This window comes from Coregonus clupeaformis, chromosome 8 (assembly GCF_020615455.1).
Source record: "Coregonus clupeaformis isolate EN_2021a chromosome 8, ASM2061545v1, whole genome shotgun sequence".
NCBI classification, from domain to species: Eukaryota; Metazoa; Chordata; class Actinopteri; order Salmoniformes; family Salmonidae; genus Coregonus; species Coregonus clupeaformis.
Genome location: NC_059199.1, coordinates 35,211,221 through 35,233,770, shown reverse-complemented (window position 1 = coordinate 35,233,770; position 22,550 = coordinate 35,211,221). Strand labels below are relative to the sequence as shown.

General features: G+C 41.4%; 2 protein-coding genes across 8 annotated transcripts in view; both read right to left on the bottom strand.

Moving 5' to 3' along the window:
* LOC121571974 (tropomyosin alpha-3 chain) overlaps positions 1-5,077 on the bottom strand; it is a 41,290-nt gene extending 36,213 nt beyond the window's left edge. For all 4 annotated transcript variants that reach the window (XM_041883795.2, XM_041883792.1, XM_041883794.2 and 1 more), the window contains exons 1-2: positions 4,819-5,077; positions 3,149-3,274 (exon numbers count right to left, since the gene is read on the bottom strand). In XM_041883795.2, coding sequence (XP_041739729.1) covers positions 3,149-3,274; positions 4,819-4,932 — 240 coding nt within the window. In that variant the 5' untranslated portion in view covers positions 4,933-5,077. The remainder of the gene's footprint in view (positions 1-3,148; positions 3,275-4,818) is intronic.
* Positions 5,078-11,477: 6,400 nt separating this feature from the next.
* Positions 11,478-22,550, bottom strand: part of LOC121571975 (rho guanine nucleotide exchange factor 2) — a 75,997-nt gene continuing 64,924 nt past the window's right edge. For all 4 annotated transcript variants that reach the window (XM_041883800.2, XM_041883801.2, XM_041883802.2 and 1 more), the window contains 7 exons: positions 21,687-21,785; positions 21,536-21,585; positions 18,786-18,827; positions 18,628-18,678; positions 17,476-17,811; positions 17,085-17,250; positions 11,478-13,109 (listed from right to left, as the gene is read on the bottom strand). In XM_041883800.2, coding sequence (XP_041739734.2) covers positions 13,036-13,109; positions 17,085-17,250; positions 17,476-17,811; positions 18,628-18,678; positions 18,786-18,827; positions 21,536-21,585; positions 21,687-21,785 — 818 coding nt within the window. In that variant the 3' untranslated portion in view covers positions 11,478-13,035. The remainder of the gene's footprint in view (positions 13,110-17,084; positions 17,251-17,475; positions 17,812-18,627; positions 18,679-18,785; positions 18,828-21,535; positions 21,586-21,686; positions 21,786-22,550) is intronic.

Here is a 22,550-nt window from a genome sequence, read left to right as displayed (position 1 = left end):
AGGTTAGCATTTTTTGGGGGGTATGATCTTTATTCATGATTTTGGGGGTATGATCGTCATTATTCATAATTCTTGATTCATTCATGATTATCCGTAATCAAGGTAGCATCCGCATTAATGTAGAAGTGTTCAGAAACATCTTCTATTCTTATTTACAATAGAATTTACTCAAAAATTACATAATACATTATTCACCATTCAGTTAATTTTGGGCAAAACAATCTGAAACACAACCAAAACAAACTGCAAATCCATCAAGTTTGTAGAGTCACAAGCTTGATGTAGACATTGTGTGCTAGGAATATGTGACCAAATACTACACTTTTGACTACTTTAATACAGTATGAGTGAAATTTGTCCAAATACTTATCGCGTCTTCAAATTGGGGGACTAGATATATAAAGTGCTTTCATTTCTATAAGGTAAATGTATGAAAATACCCAAAAATAAAAGGTGACATTCTGTACTGTCGCCTCATATGAAACATTTGAACTCAAATCAAAATGCTTGAGTAAAAATGTAGCTTCACTATCCAAATACATACGGAGGTGAGTGTATATATAAAGTTTAATGTTTTTTGCATTTAGTACGTTTGTCCCATTGTCTTCTCCTATGAGGCAGCTGTACATCCCCCTCTAGTATTTCTGTTATGCCCCATCTTTCCCCTTTCAGACCACTAAACGACTTGAAACTCGTAATGTGTAAGCTCACACACACACAGTCACATGATTTTGCCACATAACTGTACAGACAGTGTAGGGCAGACTGACCAGACGAGCACATAACACCCGTAATGACCTTGGCTGGTTGTAAACCATACGAGTCATTGGGTGATCATCACTCCAAGGCACCACACTACCTATTTACTGCAACACACACACCTAAGCCCCTCTGGTATTTCAACATGGTCACTCCATGCACTCTCCCTATTGAGGCAAACGATTATGATGGCAGCTGCTGTTTGTTATTTTATATATATATATATATATATATATATATATATATATATATATATATATATATATATATATATATATATATATATATATATATATATATATATATATATATATATATATCTTGGCTGTGATAGCCTCAAGGTTAGAGAGGCAGGTTGGTAATGGGAAGTTTGCCGGTTCAAATCCCAGTGCTGACTGGAAAAAGTGAGCTGGCAACCGGAGGATTGCTGGCCTCAATAACTAAAATGCCATCTACAGCAACTGTGCCCTTGAGCAAAGCCCTTAACCCCCAAACTTCTCCAGGGGCGGCGCTCTGTGGCTGACCCTGTGCTGCTCCCAGCCTGTCGTGTTTGTGTGTGGTGTGTCTGTTGGGTACTGTCACAGCAAAAATAACAATATCTGTGCAAATGGACAATAAAGGTCTATTATATTCTATTCCATTCTTTGGGGAGCGTTCAGATAGTAAAGCATGTGTGCACTATCCAAAATGAGCATGAAAACCAAACCCTTGAATTATATGTAAGCTTCCTAGCACTAGAGTTAACCCCTAACTCCAGCGGTTTACTGCTCGAAATGAACTGCTACTAAAGAGGACTAAAAGTGTCAGTCAAAAACTGACACTAAATGATCATCCCAGAAACAGGCATGGCTTTGTGGTTTTCACATACTCCTTGACCGAACTAAAACAGGTCCTCTTTGGCAATGTATGGGTAAAGGCACTATGGCTCGTGAATCCAAATGTCATGTGTTGTTCAGAAAATCGGAATGGTTATATTATCTGTTGCTCAAAAAGTCTGATGACTTTGGAGATGGTTAGTGTCTTGTCTTTCTATCGCTAGTAACATAACAGCAACTAGATCCAGTGTTCTTCAATCCTATTCCTTTGGACCCACAGGGTGTGCAAGCTTTGTTTTAGCTTAGCACTAGCACTCCTGATTCAACTCAAGGGCTTATTGATTAGTTAAATCAGGTGTGTTAGTGCTGGGCTGGAACAAAAGCCTGGTCCCCTAGTGAATATATCGATGGTTATTGTCCCTAAAATGGTAGCATGGTTAGTGTGATAGTCATAGCTTGACTGGATGACATAATGGTCACAATAGGGGGATGAAACAGCTGTGGATGGGTGATCAGAGGGAATGAGAAGAATGGGAGGGAGGGGAGACACCAGGCACCAGGTTTAACCTCCTGTGGTCAGCATACCACCCTGCATCCAACTGCTGGCTTGCCTCTGAAGCTAAGCAGGGTTGGTCCTGGTTGGTCCCTGGATGAGAGACCAGATGCTGCTGGAAGTGGTGTTGGAGGGCCAGTAGGAGGCACTCTTTCCTCTGGTCTAAAATAAAATATCACAATGCCCCAGAGCAGTGATTGGGGACATTGCCCTGTGCAGGGTGCCGTCTTTCGGATGGGACGTTAAACAGGTGTCCTAACTCTCTGTGGTCACTAAAGATCCTATGGCACTTCTCGTAAGAGTAGGGGTATTAACCCCTGTGTCTTGGCTAAATTCCCAATCTAGCCCTCATACCATGGCCACTTAGTTTTCCCCAGCTTCCAATTGGCTCATTCCTCTCCCCTGTAAATGAGAATGTGTTCTCAGTCAACTTAACGGGTAAAATAAAATATATAAACCTGTCTAACCCTGTAACAGCAGATTGTGTTTTAAGAGCACAAGTGTGTTTGCTTTGTCATACAGTATGTAATATAAGCAGGTATGAGGCTTTTGGTGCCTTCAAGCTTACTAAATGTTTAATGGGTACCTGCACAGAACCTGCATTGCTCCAGGTTCAAAGCTCGTATCTGTAGCCTGTTATAACTTTGGGACTTACTAAGGCATCTGGCTAGACCTATTCTACACCCTCTTCTGTTGATGATGATCACTGGACCAATTCCACAACACCTCTTCGAACTTATCATAATTTCCAAAGCAACCCCAGCATCTATGTCATGGCACCAATGTGACCGGCCTGGTGTCAAACCAGGATTGTCCCTGCTACTTAAGACCATGTTAACCCACGTAACAAATAGCCTAGGCATCAGTTCTTGGAGCTAACACAAGTCTTTAGGTCTCAGGAAAGTTTACTTATCTGGAGCTGAGTTGGTAGAAGTTGCACCTAACCACTGGTCCAGGGTCAGCTATTTTATTGTCCTCGTAATACTTAATGTAAGACCTAGGAAGAACACAACACACTTACATCTGCAGCCTTCTTGTCCGCAACCTCCAACTTCTCCTGGGCATCCTTCAAGGCCTCAGAGTATTTGTCCAGCTCATCCTCAGTTCCCTTCAGCTTCTTTTGCATCTGCAGCAACTCATCCTCGTGCTGAGAGAGAGAGAGAGAGAGAGAGAAAGAGAGAGATTTGCACACTTTTCACACTATGGTGCAGACCTGAATCGTACTGGGCTGACCCTGACATTTTCTTTTCACCTTGACCTTTCCAGCACGGTTCAAGCAACTATGGTGGATACATAACCAGGCCAGCACAGTAAAGCTCGGCTCATTAGTGTGAAAATAGTATTTGTTAACTGATAGCCTCATAACCTTGTCCATTGCCGTTCATCAAGGCATCTTGACTGTCACCCAGGCCTGGGTTCAAATAGTATTTTTCTTCTTTCAAATACTTTGAGTGTTTGATTGAGCTTTTCTGGGGCGGCAAATGGGCCGGTTTTGCACTTTTGGGACTTTTCCATTGGCTCCATTGCACCAGGCAAGCAAAAAAAAAAGTACTATTTGAACCCATCTCTGCAGCCGCCTCACCTGTCCTCCTGTCACAAGTAACCTAAAGCCTGATGACAGGCCTGGCGTGGTTCCACTTCAACGCCATCTAGATATAAATACTCCCTCTGGATGGTAACATCCCCTAACAATCACTCAGTGAAAGGATCCTAGTGTATAGCCCTTTGCAATTTCTCAGTGGAGAGATCACTAGTTAAACCACTCCAGCCTTGACGGACAGCCTGTCTGGCCTTGCTAATGAGAGAAATATGGTCTAACATTTCTATCAAGTTGTCTTGGCATGGTTTTGAATTTTCCAGTTGTCTTTTTTTTCCTGGACAGGTGTCACTTTGGATTCAGTTGTTAAGTCTAGTTAACTCGGTCCTATTCTTAACCATATCCTAACCTCTAGTATTTATAGTAATGTCATGAACTTAATACCTCATTTTCAAGAATAATTAAATCAAATCACTGGAATGTAAAAGAAAACCCTTACATAAAATATATATATATATATATATATATATATATACACACACACATCTGTTACAAACACATCTAGAAAAGCAGGTGAGATGACTCTTTCACTAACTAGTATATTGCAATATTGGTTTAACATTTCACATCTGTTTGAACAATTATTTTTTAACTCTAACTTTTAACAATGACAGGCCTAGGGGTTGCAACCAAGTTATATCTAAGCAGATGACTACCCCTGACCATTTCCAATAACACAGCCACATCATGGAAACATATAAGCCATTTCACCTTTCAAGACTTCCACTCCCCATCCCTGTCCCAGTGGGCAAAAGTTGGCATGGGACGTCATAATGACATTTTCTGATGGTTAATTGGATTTCCACTTGTACAGACAATACAAACAGGGTTCAGGTCAAAAGTAGTGCAATATATAGGGACTAGGATGCAATTCATGACACACCCACACGTCTTTTTCTGGTCACTAAAAATACGTCTGAAAAAACATCCTTGTACAATAAATATACAACCTGACCATGACGTACAAAAAATGACAGAATGACGTCATTGCAACCAGTTTTGCTCCCTGGGGTAGTAGTAGCAGCCTATAGGTGCCCATGTCCCCATCCATGATAGAGGGCCCCCTCTCACTCTCTGTAATGTTGTTGGCCCACCTGCTTGCTCCTCTCCTCGGCTGCCTTCTTGTCGGTATCGGCTTGTTCTGCTGCGTCCAGAGCATTCTCCTTATCCAGCTTCAACATAAGCATCTTCTTCTTGACTGCCTCCATTTTTACGAAGGTTTTTGGGGCTTTTTGACCTCGAAGATATAGGAAGGGGGGGGGAGATAAAGGGTGCAGGACAGCCAAGTCCTGTCAACTCAGTGGAACAGGACAGACAGAGAGAGGGAGTGAGGGAGAAAGAGTAGAGGAGAGACCAAACTCATGGATGGAAAGAGAACATATATATCCCCAAGTGTAGATGGCCACACCCACAAACATGTCCCTCCCACTTTAGCCTTCTGGCTCCAACCAATTCAATCCTTTAAAGCTCTGTTCTTCAAAGTGATCTACTGATCCTTCCTCTCCATAATAAAGCAAATTAGGATGAACTTAACTTGATGTTGCGTTGTTCCCCTAATGGTAAAGGTCAGGTTTGGGGACTTTTGGCAAGTCGGTTAGGACATCTACTTTGTGCATGACAAGTAATTCTTCCAACAATTGTTTACAGACAGATTATTTCACTTATAATTCACTGTATCACAATTCCAGTGGGTCAGAAGTTTACATACACTATGTTGACTGTGCCTTTAAACAGCTTGGAAAATTCCAGAAAATGATGTCATGGCTTTAGAAGCTTCTGAAAGGCTAACTGACATCATTTGAGTCTATTGAAGGTGTACCTGTGGATGTATTTCAAGGCCTACCTTCAAACTCAGTGCCTCTTTGCTTGACATCATGGGAAAATCAAAAGAAATCAGCCAAGACCTCAGAAAAAAAATTGTAGACCTCCACAAGTCTGGTTCATCCTTGGGAGCAATTTCCAAACGCCTGAAGGTACTACGTTCATCTGTACAAACAATAGTACGCAAGTATAAACACCATGGGACCACGCAGCCGTCATACTGCTCAGGAAGGATATGCGTTCTGTCTCCTAGAGATGAACGTACTTTGGTACGTAAAAGTGCAAATCAATCCCAGAACAGCAGCAAAAGACCTTGTGAAGATGCTGGAGGAAACAGGTACAAAAGTATCTATATCCACAGTAAAAGGAGTCCTATATCAACATAACCTGAAAGGCCGCTCAGCAAGGAGAAGCCACTGCTCCAAAACCGCTATAAAAAAGCCAGACTACAGTTTGCAACTGCACATGGGGACAAAGATCGTACTTTTTGGAGAAATGTCCTCTGGTCTGATGAAACAAAAATTGAATTGTTTGGCCATAATGACCATCGTTATGTTTGGAGGAAAAAGGCGGATGCTTGCAAGCCGAAGAACACCATCCCAACCGTGAAGCACGGAGGTGCCAGCATCATGCTGTGGGGGTGCTTTTCTGCAGGAGGGACTGGTGCACTTCACAAAATAGATGGCATCATGAGGAAGGAAAATTATGTTGATATATTGAAGTAACATCTCAAGACATCAGTCAGGAAGTTAAAGCTTGGTCGCAAATGTGCCTTCCAAATGGACAATGACCCCAAGCATACTTCCAAAGTTGTGTTAAAATGGCTTAAGGACAACAAAGTCAAGGTATTGGAGTGGCCATCACAAAGCCCTGACCTCAATCCTACAGAAAATGTGTGGGCAGAACTGAAAAAGCGTGTGCAAGCAAGGAGGCCTACAAACCTGACTCAGTTACACCAGCTCTGTCAGGAGGAATGGGCCAAAATTCACTTGTGGAAGGCTACCCGAAACGTTTGACCCAAGTTAAACAATTTAAAGGCAATGCTACCAAATACTAATTGAGTGTATGTAAACTTCTGACCCACTGGGAATGTGATGAAATAAATAAAAGCTGAAATAAATCATTCTCTCTACTATTATTCTGACATTTCACATTCTTAAAATAAAGTGGTGATCCTAACTGACCTAAGACAGGGAATTTTTACTAGGATTGTTTGTCAGGAATTGTGAAAAACTGAGTTTAAATGTATTTGGCTAAGGTGTATGTAAACTTCCGACTTCAACCGTATATTGTACGTTTCCTGCTGTGTGGGCTTTTCGTAATAAAAAGTGAGGTGGTGGGAGAGAGAAATAGATAGAAGGACAATCAGAGTGGGGCATAGAGGATTAGGCAGATGCGGTCATAAAACAAAAGAAACAGTTCTATTTCTGTCTTCCATACACGCATGCACAGGGTTCGAATTACAGAGGTGTCTATGGGTGCAGGGTAGTGTGGGGAGTGGGCACTCCCATAACAAATCAGGAAACCCCTATATCATAGCTCTGGGCACCCCTTAAAATGTTGAAAATATTAGCTTCAGTGAAATAACCTTGGCAACAAAACCACCAAACAGAGTAGTACCTGGCTTTAGTATTCATCCAAATTACATATTGGGTTTGTTACCCTATAAGGAGTCTATCGACAAGGCAAGGCAGCACTCTATCCTTTGGTTTTTACCTGGCCACTGTCTCCAAACGCTACATTTTGTATCATTTTTGTCCAAAAAGTCAATGTCCCTGATATAAGCATATTCTGCATTTCATGTCCAAATCATCTTAAAAAGTAACTTTATTGAGTTAGACAATTTTAGACACTTTGAGATCATTTAGACATGAAATGCTAGACATGCTAACAAGGAGAAAGGACTTCATCTCAACAGCTTATTCTAAAGAATCATGGCATAGTAAATATTGAGGTCATAAACTTATACTACTTCATAACTCTTTTATAACAGTTCAGCAACACCTGCTCATGTCTGACACCACTAGTGCAAACTCCAATGCTCTTAAACAGAAACTTGACAGCCAAAGATACAGAGTGACTGAAAGAGAGACGCCTAGCAATTTTACGTTAGGTTAGTTAAGGTTAGCTAATGTTAGGTTAAAGGTCAGAGGTTCAGGGGTTAGATCAAGGTGGAAAAGCCAACAACACTTAGGGCCCGATTCAATCAGATCCGCTTTAGCCGACATCCGCATGTCAAATCCACAAGCAGCTCCTGGCATTATACCTAAAGCGGACATTGCCATTTTCTGCACGGAGTCGCATTAAAAATAAATCTCATGCAGTCGAAGTTCGAACACTGGAATGTGAGATTAAATCTACACCTCGATCAAGCTGGTAGAAATCCTCATTATTTTGTTGAATGATTTTCAATTTGAGCGTCATTATTTCTATATAGCCTACACTTTCTTGTTCTGAACTTCTAACGTGAGTGGGATGAGTGTGGCTTCCTGACAATGATCAAGAGCAGCTGCTCACCGATTTTCCAGCTCCAACTTAGTTACACCTCAAACGCCACCAAAACATCAGCTATGCGGGTGTCGGCTATCGCCGGTTAACGCTTGACCTGATTGAAAATAGGCCTTAGTTTTGGAGGCTAAATCTGGAGGTCAGATCCAAGGTTTTATGTACCCTTCTAATAGTTACCACACTTGCAAAATGTTAAATGTAAGAACAATTTAAGACAGTTTGGTTGTACTGTGACCTAAAACATGACGAATACTATAAATCAGGTGATTATTTAAGCGCAAGAGGAAAATAAAAGACAGAGACGTGGGGGGAAAGGGAGGGAGATCTCTTGAAGAATGGGCCACAGTACAGCTTCCCAGTAACCCCACTCCCCCTTGCTACTCTCCCGGACCACCGGAGCTTGTCTGGGCTTACAGTGCCATGGCATCCCCAACGTTGGGAAATTCCAATGATAAATGGAGTGCAGGCGGGGCGTAGAGGGGCGACCACTATGCCAGCTATGTCCCCCAATGGGGATATTTATACATGTTACTTGGCTGACATTGTCCCCAGGATTAGGGAGGGAGGGATAGAGAGAAACAAAGAAATATACAGTGGGGATAACAAGTATTTGATACACTGCCGATTTTGCAGGTTTTCCTACTTACAAAGCATGTAGAGGTCTGTAATTTTTTATCATAGGTACACTTCAACTGTGAGAGACGGAATCTAAAACAAAAATCCAGAAAATCACATTGTATGATTTTTAAGTAATTCATTTGCATTTTATTGCATGACATAAGTATTTGATACATCAGAAAAGCATAACTTAATATTTGGTACAGAAACCTTTGTTTGCAATTACAGAGATCATAAGTTTCCTGTAGGTCTTGACCAGGTTTGCACACACTGCAGCAGGGATTTTGGCCCACTCCTCCATACAGACCTTCTCCAGATCCTTCAGGTTTCGGGGCTGTTGCTGGGCAATACGGACTTTCAGCTCCCTCCAAAGATTTTCTATTGGGTTCAGGTCTGGAGACTGGCTAGGCCACTCCAGGACCTTGAGATGCTTATTTCGGAGCCACTCCTTAGTTGCCCTGGCTGTGTGTTTCGGGTCGTTGTCATGCTGGAAGACCCAGCGACGACCCATCTTCAATGCTCTTACTGAGGGAAGGAGGTTGTTGGCCAAGATCTCGCAATACATGGCCCCATCCATCCTCCCCTCAATACGGTGCAGTCGTCCTGTCCCCTTTGCAGAAAAGCATCCCCAAAGAATGATGTTTCCACCTCCATGCTTCACAGTTGGGATGGTGTTCTTGAGGTTGTACTCATCCTTCTTCTTCCTCCAAACACGGCGAGTGGAGTTTAGACCAAAAAGCTCAATTTTTGTCTCATCAGACCACATGACCTTCTCCCATTCCTCCTCTGGATCATCCAGATGGTCATTGGCAAACTTCAGATGGGCCTGGACATGCGCTGGCTTGAGCAGGGGGACCTTGCGTGTGCTGCAGGATTTTAATCCATGACGGCGTAGTGTGTTACTAATGGTTTTCTTTGAGACTGTGGTCCCAGCTCTCTTCAGGTTATTGACCAGGTCCTGCCGTGTAGTTCTGGGCTGATCCCTCACCTTCCTCATGATCATTGATGCACCACAAGGTGAGATCTTGCATGGAGCCCCAGACAGAGGGTGATTGACCGTCATCTTGAACTTCTTCAATTTTCTAATAATTGCGCCAACAGTTGTTGCCTTCTCACCAAGCTGCTTGCCTATTGTCCTGTAGCCCATCCCAGCCTTGTGCAGGTCTACAATTTTATCCCTGATGTCCTTACACAGCTCTCTGGTCTTGGCCATTGTGGAGAGGTTGGAGTCTGTTTGATTGAGTGTGTGGACAGGTGTCTTTTATACAGGTAATGAGTTCAAACAGGTGCAGTTAATACAGGTAATGAGTGGAGAACAGGAGGGCTTCTTAAATAAAAACTAACAGGTCTGTGAGAGCCGGAATTCTTACTGGTTGGTAGGTGATCAAATACTTATGTCATGCAATAAAATGCAAATTAATTACTTAAAAATCATACAATGTGATTTTCTGGATTTGTGTTTTAGATTCTGTCTCTCACAGTTGAAGTGTACCTATGATAAAAATGACAGACCTCTACATGCTTTGTAAGTAGGAAAACCTGCAAAATCGGCAGTGTATCAAATACTTGTTCTCCCCACTGTGTATATATATATATATATATATATATATCCATCTATATACACAGCTAGAGAGAAAGAGAGAGGTAGTGGACAAGAGAGTGAGACGGTTAGCGATGGGAGAAGGGAGTGCATACATGTCACTTGGTCAACATTGTGTCCAGGTTTAGACTGTGGAAGGGAGGAAGGGAGAAAGAGAAACAAAGAGAGTGATAGAACCTGTCCGGAAACAACTCCTCATGGAGATGTGAGACAACTGGACAGGTGAGTAGGGGCTAGGGGCTGTTTCTAGACAGAGGCATAGAGTGTAGGAGAAAAGGAGAGTAAGAGGGTCAGAGATGGAGACAGATGGGAGAGGGAATGAATACAAAATTGTATAGAGGAAGTTAAAAAGGTTAAAGAGAAAAGAGAGATGGAGAAGAGAGTTAAGTGTATTGGGGTTTGATAGATTTGACCTGATGTTTCGGTAGAGGCATCAAGCCATCATGAGCGGTTTAGGGGGAGGTATTTGGGGAAGCGGTGTCAGCCTACAGTAGATATAGAGTATGAGACAGTGGGATACTTGAGCTCAGTCCCTCCTAAAAGACAGCTGCTTTTTACCACCGAATTGGTTGACATACTATGGGGATCATCATCAGTCTGATATGATAAGCTTTGGTATCCATGCTTTTGATTGTCTGTACAATGTGTCAGTTTAAAGCAGAGAGATTCAATTACCAGCATGCAGTGGTAATGATTCAGGTAAGAGCTACTGTTGATAACACTTCTTTGGACCTTTTCATCACAAGGTATACCTAACACTGTCATAATAATGACATACATGAGAGGTTATGACAAATGTCGCAAACCTTTACCTAGGCATACTTCCAATTAGGATAGGCATAATGCCAACAAACTTACCTTAATAACAGTTTGTGTCAGGAGGATGATAAATTGTGTAAATAAGTATTTCATTACTACACCATCTGTTGTTTTGACAGAGGGCCCAAGTGAGGTGGAGCACAACTATCTGTAGTAAGAGCACAAATCAGGAAGATCCCTTTCAATATGACCTTTACACCAGCACAAGTTATAGTAAGAACTTGTCAAAACGAGTGGATAGGTAATTGATACATAAATATGACTTTTGACACTAATTTCGATATTAAAACAAATGGAGGCGAAACTAACATATCTTTAGTATGGTTTTCGGTAAACCACAATTGAATACAGTAGTTTCCTCGTCAAACAAAGACAGACACAAAATCATTGCCCTTGTCATTTTCAGCCAGATTTATACACACTATTTAAGACAGCAGAATATGGTACATGAGTCAAATGAACAGTTGACAAGAAAGTACAACAATAAAGAAAGTGTTAATTAAAGCATTTTAGTTTCAAAACAATGTAAGGGCAAATATAACGGTTGCTCGGCTGTTCGTTGCTCAATAACAGTCCCCAAAGTCATTGGTTTAGTCCTTAATAGAGAAGACTCCATTTTATATTACCATCTTGGCAAAAACTTGATTTCCCATATCCCTCAAGGCATCTCAAAATGAATAACATGGCGCATTGTCCTAGTTCCATCTTCCAATGTCTTGTCCTTTTGTTTGTACAGACGAAAACCAAAGCAATATTGAAAGCTTTTAAAAAATATATATATATATATATATATATATAGTCAGCTAAGTCCACTGGAGTTAAACTTGTAAACTACACTGCTTATATGTGGTTGCACCTGTAGTGAGCCATATAGTGATTGGACTATTTTCGTCCATTTAGGTCAAACTTTATTTCATTCTCCCTTATTGCCAGGTATCTACTTAGTAACTGCATAATTCTTTCTGATAATTACTTGAAATTAATTGTTAACAATTGTCACTTTCCTATATTTGTGACGAAGAATCCCCAAGTAATATGTGTGTGCCACAAAAGCAAATACATTTAAAGTATAGTATATGTATGTGATCCCTACAGGAAATGAACCCACAAACCAGTAAGTCATTTTGGAATAATAATTATGTCATTATGCTGTTACCATGTGGTTTCTAAGTAAAAACATGATAATTAGGGGAGAGTAAAATACAGTGCTACCTCTACTTCTTATACAGTCACTAATGCTTGAGGTCTTAACTTACCTGCTTAAATAAGGAAGGAAGAATAAATAAACAAATCATTAGCATCATAAACAGCATTGAGAATTAGATCATCCTAATTATGGAAATGTAAAGGACTCAAGTGTGTGTGTGTGTGAGCGTGTATGACTGTGTGTTTGTGCATGTTTGTATCTGCGTGTCATATTTTTGTATGTGTGTCTCTCAGCACAAACTGCTATCTATACACGTCCGCATCCAACATCCTAATGCACAGAAGCAGCTACCCAACCAATATCATTCATGCAGTATCCCATTCAATTAAATAGACAAAACCCATCAGGTTTGTTATCCATTTACTGCTTTTATATTTGCTGTCCATTTCTTGCATATTCTTCTTTGGAATATCATTGCATAACTCCCTTCCTGTTATTCATGCCACTCTAATAGGTCCTCATTGGTCCAGCATCGATTCCAAAAGGGAGCAGTACAAATCCAAATAATCCCAAGCGAGAAATACGAAAGAATATAACGTAAAGTCACATATTGCCACTGGTCGTGTACTGTAAAGCAAAAGCCACAGAACAAACATATAGATCTATATTTGAAAATTAATGATACTTCCTTTTTAGTGTAAAAAGAGGAAGACTATTTCAAGTTCAGTTCTCTTGTTCTCTTCGGCCTATTTTTGAGAGTAGGGGAGGTGGGGCCCAGTCTTTGTTTCTGGAGGGTCATTAGCAGTGTGACACGTCAGGCTCTCGTGGTGGTTCTGCTGTAGCTTCGCTCTCCTCTGGAATGTCCTGAAGATCTGAGTAAAGAGACACAATTAGCCAATTAAAACAATTTATTATAATTGCCATAGATAGTTGTTCATCACAGATTCTTTAGAATAGTGGTTATTTTCATGCAAACCTGGAGGGTACTGTACTCTCTTTTGTTACGTTGGGCTGCAGATCATTAGTGTAGTGCGTGCCTTTCCTGGCACATACGTTTATACGCTTTTTGGCATATGTAATCTTGGATGCTAGCCTATCTCTTAATTTCAGCTATACATACATATACATATATATACATACATATATATATATATATATATATATATACACACATACACACACATACATATACATATATATACACATATACACACATACACACACACACATACACACATACACACATACACACATACACACATACATACATAGAGAGAGACACCAGCACTGTAATTTCTCATCAGGGAGTAGAATGAGTGAGCTGAGTACTAGCCCTGGAAAGACATCTCCACCCACACACCTAACACTGACAGAAGCTGAGAGATATGAGGTGTTCGCATGCGCACATGCACACAGAGAGAACATGAGGTGAGAAGGGCAGCGATGGTGTGTGTGTGTGCCAGAAAGAGAGTTTGTGCCTCATCACAAAATAGATATGTTATATAAAACTGTGTGTGGGCTTGCATTAGCATTATTGAGAGGACAGAGGTGAGCTCATCTCTGATAAAGCACATCTCTGTATAATGATACTGCAGTGGGGATATCCCCTATTGGGAATGTTATAATTTATTTATATTTCGTATATTGCAGCTTTTTGCTGTTTTAACAGAATGGCTCTGTACTGAAAGCCCTGACATGAACAACACTAAAGCAAATGTTTAGAAAAACTAAAGGATCTACAGCAGGGCCGGCGTTACAGGCGGGCCTTAGGGAGCCTGGCCCACCCTACCATAGAATACCTCCTGGCCCCTCCAAATAAAATGCATGGTTGAATGAAATGTACAGTATCTAAATTATAAGTATTTTTTTTTTTTTTTGCTATAAGACTATTATATGATATTTAGCCCATTTAACATTTAAATGACCCCCCAAAATATTTGTATGTTAAATATGGCTCAAGTAATTATGATTGACTGTTTTAGACCCATCATAAATGCATCATGAAGCCATGTCTCTTTTTACCGCCATTTCAAATTAATAGTGGGTGGAGTGTTCGGTAAACACAAGTGTGCCTCAGTGATCAGTAGACCTGGCTACCGTCAAAATGGATATTAGAAATTGGTTTAAAAAGAATGCACCATCTGCTACAACAAGTGCCGCTGAAACTCTGCTTGTCGAAACCACTGCTACAGTTGCTGGTGATCATGGCAATGACGAGCATCATCGGATACATTGACGGTACTCATGTCCAGATACAGGCCCCTTCTGACCATGAGTACCTACAGTGCCTTCAGAAAGTATTCATACCCCTTGACTTATTCTACATTTTGTTGTGTTACAGCCTGAATTCAAAATGGATGATCATTTTCTATAATTAAATTTACATGAGTATGTCTCATTAATAACTTCACCATGCTCAAATGAATATTCAATGTCTGCTTCTTCTTTTTTTCTCCCAATCTACTAATAGGTGCCCTTCTTTGTGAGGCATTGGAAAACCTCCCTGGTCTTTGTGGTTGAATCTGTGTTTGAAATTCACTGCTCAACTGAGGGACCTTACAGAAGTCATTCAAAAATCATGTTAAACACTTATTGCACACAGAGCGAGCCCATGCAACTTATTTACATTTTAGTCATTTAGCAGACGCTCTTATCCAGAGCGACTTACAGTTAGTGAGTGCATACATTTTCATACTGGCCCCCCGTGGGAAACGAACCCATAACCCTGGCGTTGCAAGCGCCATGCTCTACCAACTGAGCTACAGGGGACTACACTTATGTGACTTGATAAGCACATTCTTACTCCTGAACTTATTTAGGCTTACCATAACAAAGAGGTTGAATACTTATTGACTCAAGATTAGTTTGTACAAACTTCAAAAAACATAATTCCACTTTGACATTATGGTGTATTGTGTGCCATTGACAACAAATCTAAATGTACTCCATTTTAAATACAGGGGTGTGAATACTTTCTGAAGGCACTGTAGCTACATTTACACAAACAGCAAACCATTAACTCATCATCACCCAGACATTGATTGACATGTACAGTTGTCCAGTTCCCTCCCTACATACAAGTCCTCAATGTGGGTATCATGTGTTTGTTGATGAATATTCAATGGTACATTTGAAGCGGCTGTCAACCCCTAGGCTAATGTTTCTCTCATGGAATGTCATTCCTTGAGCACTATATCATAGAAAGTTATATATGCATTAGCCATAACAAAGGGGTTGAATACTTATTGACTCAAGACATTTCAGCTTTTCATTTGTAATTAATTTGTAAACATTTTTAAAAACAATTTCACTTTGACATTATGGGGTATTATGTGTAGGACAGTGACAAATCATCTAAATGTAATCCATTTTAAATTCAGATCCTACGAGAGAGCGCACACCAGTGGGAGTTTGAAGAGGTTAGATATTGTGGCATCCTGCTGGGGGACACTAAAAAGGTGGCTGATGACACTAGTGTTGGCACACAGACAGACTAGGAGCGGGAGTACAACAATGTTCATGCCTAGGCGAGGTGCCTTATTGAGCGCTACATAGGGGTGCTGAAGCACAGGTTAGTAGCTTACTTTTTCATTAGGCTATGACATGCAGCAAATAACATAAGATGATACCGAATAATAGGACACAGTGTTGCGTTACCGCAGTCTTATTGCATTGTACTCCCACTAGGTTCCACTGCCTACATGGAGAGATAAGAATAGCACCAGAGAGGACCTGAACTGTTATCGCTGCCACAGTGGTACTGCATAATATCTGCGTGGAGTAGAGGCTGCCCCATCCCATGATTGAGCCAGGGCACAGGGTCATGGAAAACCATAGGGAACCTGCTGGTCCAGACGACATCAGAGGTTGACTCTTCCGGAATCAAATCATCAATCAAATGTAGCCAACAGGTCTAGGCCAGGGATCATCAACTAGATTCAGCCGTGGGCCAATTTCTTATTGAGCGGATGGTCAGGGGGCCAGAATATAATTACAAATAATTTGTAAACTGAAAATTTACTGCAAGTAGCCCAAACAGGTATAATATTTGACTAAAACAATCATTTAAAACCTTGCTTACATTTGTATACGATCACATACACTATATATGCAAAAGAATGTGGACATCCTTCAAATTAGTGGATTCGGCTATTTCAGCCACACCCGGTGTATAAAATTGACAGGTGTATCAAATTGAGCACACAGCCATGCAATCTCCATAGACAAACATTGGCAGTAGAATGGCCTTACTAAAGACTTCACCTGCATCTTTTCTTGCGCTTGTCATGAGATCTTTCCATTTCTTGCGCACCTCTTCCACTGACCTGCAGCCAAGCTCCCCACTCTCCTCATTTACTTTACTACTTCCAGGTTGAGTTTTCCTTCCTGTTTGTAGCGGTGCTATTCAACTTAGCTGTTAGAATTGTAGCTAAGCAATGAGCGCTGCCTAGCAACCGTCACTACGAATCTTCTAATCTCATGAATGCGCATTACGCTGGATTTAGCTACAAATAGTCTTATTTTTGGTTGGTGCAACAGGTGTAAATTCTGATCACAACGTCGGACGCAGCTACGCCCGACCTAGCATTTAAGACCAACCTTTTTACACAGGCTGGTGCAACCGGCCCCTGGTGCCAAAACTTTACTGCAGTGTGTCAGCAAATTAGAGGTTTCTCCTATTCATCTAAGGCATAGATACTTATAGGTTTGCACTTTCATCTGTGTCTGGTGTTAGCTAGCAACTGGCTAGCTAGGTCTTCAGCCAGCATGGAACAAAAGCGGGGGAAGGGTTGCCCAAAACTCATCTTATTACATCAAGAGACATGCCTAACGGAAGATTTACACACCTCGGGGACTCTCTGAGCGCGGTGACGCTTTGGCCTCCTCCTCATCTGACGTCACCTCCACCTCCACATCACTGACATCCTGATGCCCCTCCGAATGCGCGATTGACTGCTGGCTGGCCAATTGGGTGTCTGCGTTAGTTTCACTTGCTCTACGAAGGGGTGGAGCCTAGGCAAGATGACAAGTGTTAAGTGGAACGACAAACCAAATCAATTGTGACACCTATTGACACTTTATTTCTAATGTATAACCTATATTAGCTCAACTCAGTTGATTGAGAGCATATTCCCATTATCAGATTCTCATCTACAACAATAACCTGGCTAAGAATAGGTGCACCCCCCTATAGTTAAGCTAAGTGCAACTACCCACAGTGCCAGAGAGTAGCTCTACCTGCTCTGAGCCTGCAGTTCCCACGCTGTCCACCATGGTGGCACTGTGGGCCTTCATGTCGCGGACCTGCCTCTCCAGCTGGGTTCGGGCCTTTTCGCTATCCCTCAGGCGGCCCTCGGCCCCCCGCAGTCTACCCAGCTCCTCCTGCAGGAGGCTGTGCTGCCTCTGGAGCAGGGCCAGCTCCCCAATGGCCGCCCCTGTGCTGGCCTCGGCCATGCCTGCGTCACGTGACAGGGAGCGCCACACCCGTCCGGTGGGCGTGGTTGGGGCATCGACTGGCGGGCCATCGGAACGCAGGCAGAGCTCCAGGATGGAGTCCTGCTTGATCACAGTGCCCTGGGAGAGGAAAAAGAGAGTAAGAGTAAATTAGAAGTGAATGAAGGGAGATATGAGGAGACTGGTCCATGTGACAGGGGTTTGAGAAACAGCTTCTATCTCCAGGCCATCAGACTGTTAACCTCTACGGGATTGGTGTCGCGTATACGGGACGGTTGAGCCAACGTTCGCTAATGTGATTAGCATGACTGTAGCATAGTTTTTTTGATAAAATCCATTTTTATATTCAAATGTAGCCATTTCTAAGATGATAAAAAAAATAATTGTATTATCTTTTACCAGATCTAATGTGTTATATTCTCCTACATTAATTTCACCTTTCCACAACCTTCAAAGTGTTTCCTTTCAAATGGTATTAGGAATATGCATATCCTTGCTTCAGGTCCTGAGCTACAGGCAGTTACATTTGGGTATGTCATTTTAGGCGAAAATTGAAAAAAAGGGTGTGATCCTAAAGAGGTTAAACAGTCACCACTAGCCGGCCTCCGCCCAGTCCCCTGCCCTAAACCTTAGTGTTCTAGCCGGCTACCACCCGGTACTCTACCCTGCACCTCAGAGACTACTGCTCTATGTACATAGAGTCATTGAACACTGGTCACTTTAATAGTGTTTACATACAGTTTCATCCACTTGATATGTATATACTGTATTCTAGTCATGGCTCATCCTATATAAATTCAACCCCCAAAAAAATCTGGATACATTTATAGATGCCACAATAGAAAATACATGCATTTTGTTAACTATGAGATAATGGAAGGAAAATAATAAAGAATATTTGACTAAGGTCTGGTACAAAGAGATGCATCCACTGACCTGGAGGGCATGAAGTTGGGCACTAAGGTTGACCAGCCTCTGATACACTTCCTGAAAAACACACACACCATCAGTGAATACAATAGTTAGCCATGTACAGATAGTGACAGTAGTTCATTATGAGACAGTGTTGATTCAGTGAGCATTTACTACTGTACCTCAGTTGGGGGCCTATCTCCAGCCTGATTCCCATTCCAGTCCTGGGAAATTTGAAATATTATACACTTAAACATGTTGAAACTATTGTTTATTCACAACATGTCAGAAAGCAATACCAGATGAATTGGTGTAAGAATAAATAAAATCAATGAAACTCCAATTAATGCCACAGAGCTAAACTGATAAGAATTTCATGCAAACATAATACTTTAAACAAAAATATCTGTATGATCCTCATATCATGTCACGCTTGTTGTATAAAGGATCGGACCAAGGTGCAGCGTGGTATGCGTACATAGTCATTTATTATTATAAACACCGACAAAATAACAAAATCCAACAGAATGTGAAGTTCAAGAGGCTAAACATCCAACAAGCCAAACAGAAACAAGATCCCACAACATAGGTAGGCAGAATGGCTGCCTAAATATGATCCCCAATCAGAGACAACGATCGACAGCTGCCTCTGATAGGGAACCACACCCAGCCAATATAGAAATAAAATAACCTAGATTCTATCCAAATCACACCCTGACCAAACCAAACAGAGAATACAGGTGATCTCTGAGGTCAGGGCGTGACATATCACTTGGTTTCTGTCTTTTGAGATTCCAAATGCCATTAAATGAAGCAAATTACTCACTGTTTGATTGTATTATAGAATTGCTTCTTATCACAATAGAAATTCCATTCCTTTGGTGGAGGTGAAAAATGTTTGGTAACAAACTATACTGAACAAAAATATAAAACGCAACATTTTTAAAGATTTCACAGAGTTACAGTTCATATAAGGAAATCAGTTAATTAAAATAAATTCATTAGGGCCTAATCTATGGATTTCACATGACTGGGAAAACAGATATGCATCTGTTGGTCACAGATAACTTTTTATTTTTTTAAAGTAGGGGTGTGGATCAGAAAACCAGTCAGTATCTGGTGTGACCATTTGCCTCATGCAGCGCGACATCTCCTTCGCATAGAGTTGATCAGGCTGTTGATTATGGCCTGTGGAGTGTTGTCCCACTCATCTTCAATGGCTGTGCGAAGTTGCTGGATATTGGCGGGAACTGGAACACGCCGTCGTACACGTCGATCCAGAGCATCCCAAACATGCTTAATGGGGGGCATGTCTTGTGAGTATGCAGGCCATGGAAGAACTAGGACATTTTCAGCTTTGTTTCAGAACATTAAATTAAATTATCTGGAAACAGCTCTGGGAGGACATTCCTGCAGTCAGCATGCCAATTGCACGCTCCCTCAAAACTTGAGACATCTGTGGCATTGTGTTGTGTGACAAAACTGCAAATTTTATAGTGGCCTTTTATTGTCCCCAGCACAAGGTGCAGCTGTGTAATGATCATGCTGTTTAATCAGTTTCTTGATATGCCACACCTGTCAGGTGGATGGATTATCTTGGCAAAGGAGAAATGCTCACTAACAAGGATGTAAACAACATTGTGCACAACATTTGAGAGAAATAAGCTTTTTGTGCAAATGGAACCTTTCTGGGATCTTTTATTTCAGCATTTTACATGGTGCGTTTATATTTTTGTTCAGTGTACTTTTCAACTTTGATGAATATTTCGAAGTAAACCAGTAGGGTTTCATTGTGAAACATTCATGTTATTGTCACAACATTTCAGAATAGAGTTGTCAAACAGGCTTCAGAAAAGAATGGTGATTGGAAAAATGGATGTTGCCATGGATACTCCAAGGCACTGTTTGAAACAGAGCTGTCAAGCTATAATAACTCAGAGAGCGGAAGACTCGGATAACGGAAGCCTTCACTTGAAACTTCAAACATAAAGCCTTGGTCATGTTCATTAGGCACCAAACAGAAATTGGACTGAAACAGAGAGGGACTACATGGACAATTTTTGTTCCCAAACGTTTTCACTTGGGCCAGGGCTCTAGACTAACTTTATCAACTGGTGGCACTAGTGCTACTAACTTCTTCAGTTGATGGCATCGGCACATGATTTGGTCGCACCAATAATGACCTGAGTCCCATAATGTACCTGCATTCCATACAGAACCAGGCTAATAATGACTAGACATCTTTTAAAGTAGCATGCCCTTGCAGGGCTTGACGCCTCTTCCCCCTCAGGAGGCTGAAAAGATTTGGCATGGGCCCTTAGATCTTCAAAAAGTCCTACAGCTGCACCATTGAGAGCATCTTGACTGGCTGCATCACCGCTTGGTATGTCAACTGCTTGGCATCCGACCGCAAGGCGCTACAGAGGGTAGTGCGTTCAGCCCAGTACATCACTGGGCCGAGCTCCCTGCCATCCAGAACCTCTATACCAGGCGGTGTCAGAGGAAGGCCCAAAACATTTTCATAGACTGTTCTCTCTGCTACAGCACGGCAAGCGGTACCGATGCACCAAGTCTGGAACTAACAGGACCCTGAACAGCTTCTACCCCCCAAGCCATAAGACTGCCAAATAGTTAGTCTGGGTAGCTATTGGTTAACTAATTAACTATCTGCATTGACCCTTTTTGCACTAACTCTTTTGACTCATCACATACGCTGCTGTTACTGTTACAATGAGTAATTTAGCTTGGGACCTGAAGAATTCTGTTAGCTTCCCAAGCTAAGGACTTGGCTTTAGCTAAACAAGCTAACACATTCTTGTGTCGCATGGGAGACCTTGGTTCTAAGCCTGGTCGACCACAGTAAATGACCATGCTATTATTATTATTATTATTATTATTATTATTATTATTATTATTATTATTAAGACCTCACCTTTGCTGCTGGGCACCTGTGCATTCCATTGAGAACCACCTCCTGACCATCTACAAACAAACAATGGTCACTCAATGGTCATTGCTCACAGTGCTATGGAGACTAGACTACTGTAAGCCTTGTCAATCAATGGCACAGAGGAGTCACTCACTGATCACTAGTGCTCCCGTGTGGTTCGGGTGACTGTTGAAACTGCAGGGCAGAGGCACTTCAAAGGTGGAGCCCAGCAGTAACTCACTCAGCCTATCCACTGGGAGACACAAAGACATACAATACAACATCAGTGCCTTAACAAAATGTATGGTGCATTCATTTCAGCTCACCCATGACACAGTGTAGGTAGAGTTTTCAAATTTTAGACCATTCCATTGGTCCTAAAGTCAAATCTCCACCCACATGGAAAATATATGGAAGAATCTAACAAAGTAATACATATGGCAGCAAATACACTAACAAGATTAATACAAAAATAATTATGAACATTAACAAGAATCTTGTATGGCAGAAGAAGTAGAATAATTATCTGTTAAGATTCTCTCGATAGCACATTGGTAGTAGTCAGTGACAAATATCAAAACTAAGCAGGGCTGGGCTTGGTTAAAACCCTGGACGGGGGACCAAAGGGATAGCTGTAGATAAATCAACTGTCCAGTAGGAGGTGCTGCCCAGCCTATTGCTTTTTTAACCATGGAAACTCATAGATGTAATTTTCATGTTGTTTTTTATATATTGTCTTATAAAAACAATGTGAAACCTATAACGAAAGCATTTCTTTTGTAAAGGTTACAGTGTCAGAACATACACTTTTCTTATAATAATCGTTGTTTCTCACACGTTTCCCAATTTTGTTGTAGCTCTAAACTCGCTCACCTGATTAACCTATTCAAGGGATTGATGATCAGTGACAAGTTGAATCTGGTGTGCTAGCTCTGAAATAGATCAAATACATGGAACGGCTGGGGGTATAGTCTATATAACAAACTGTGGTTGTTAGAATCTAATATCACAAACAGAA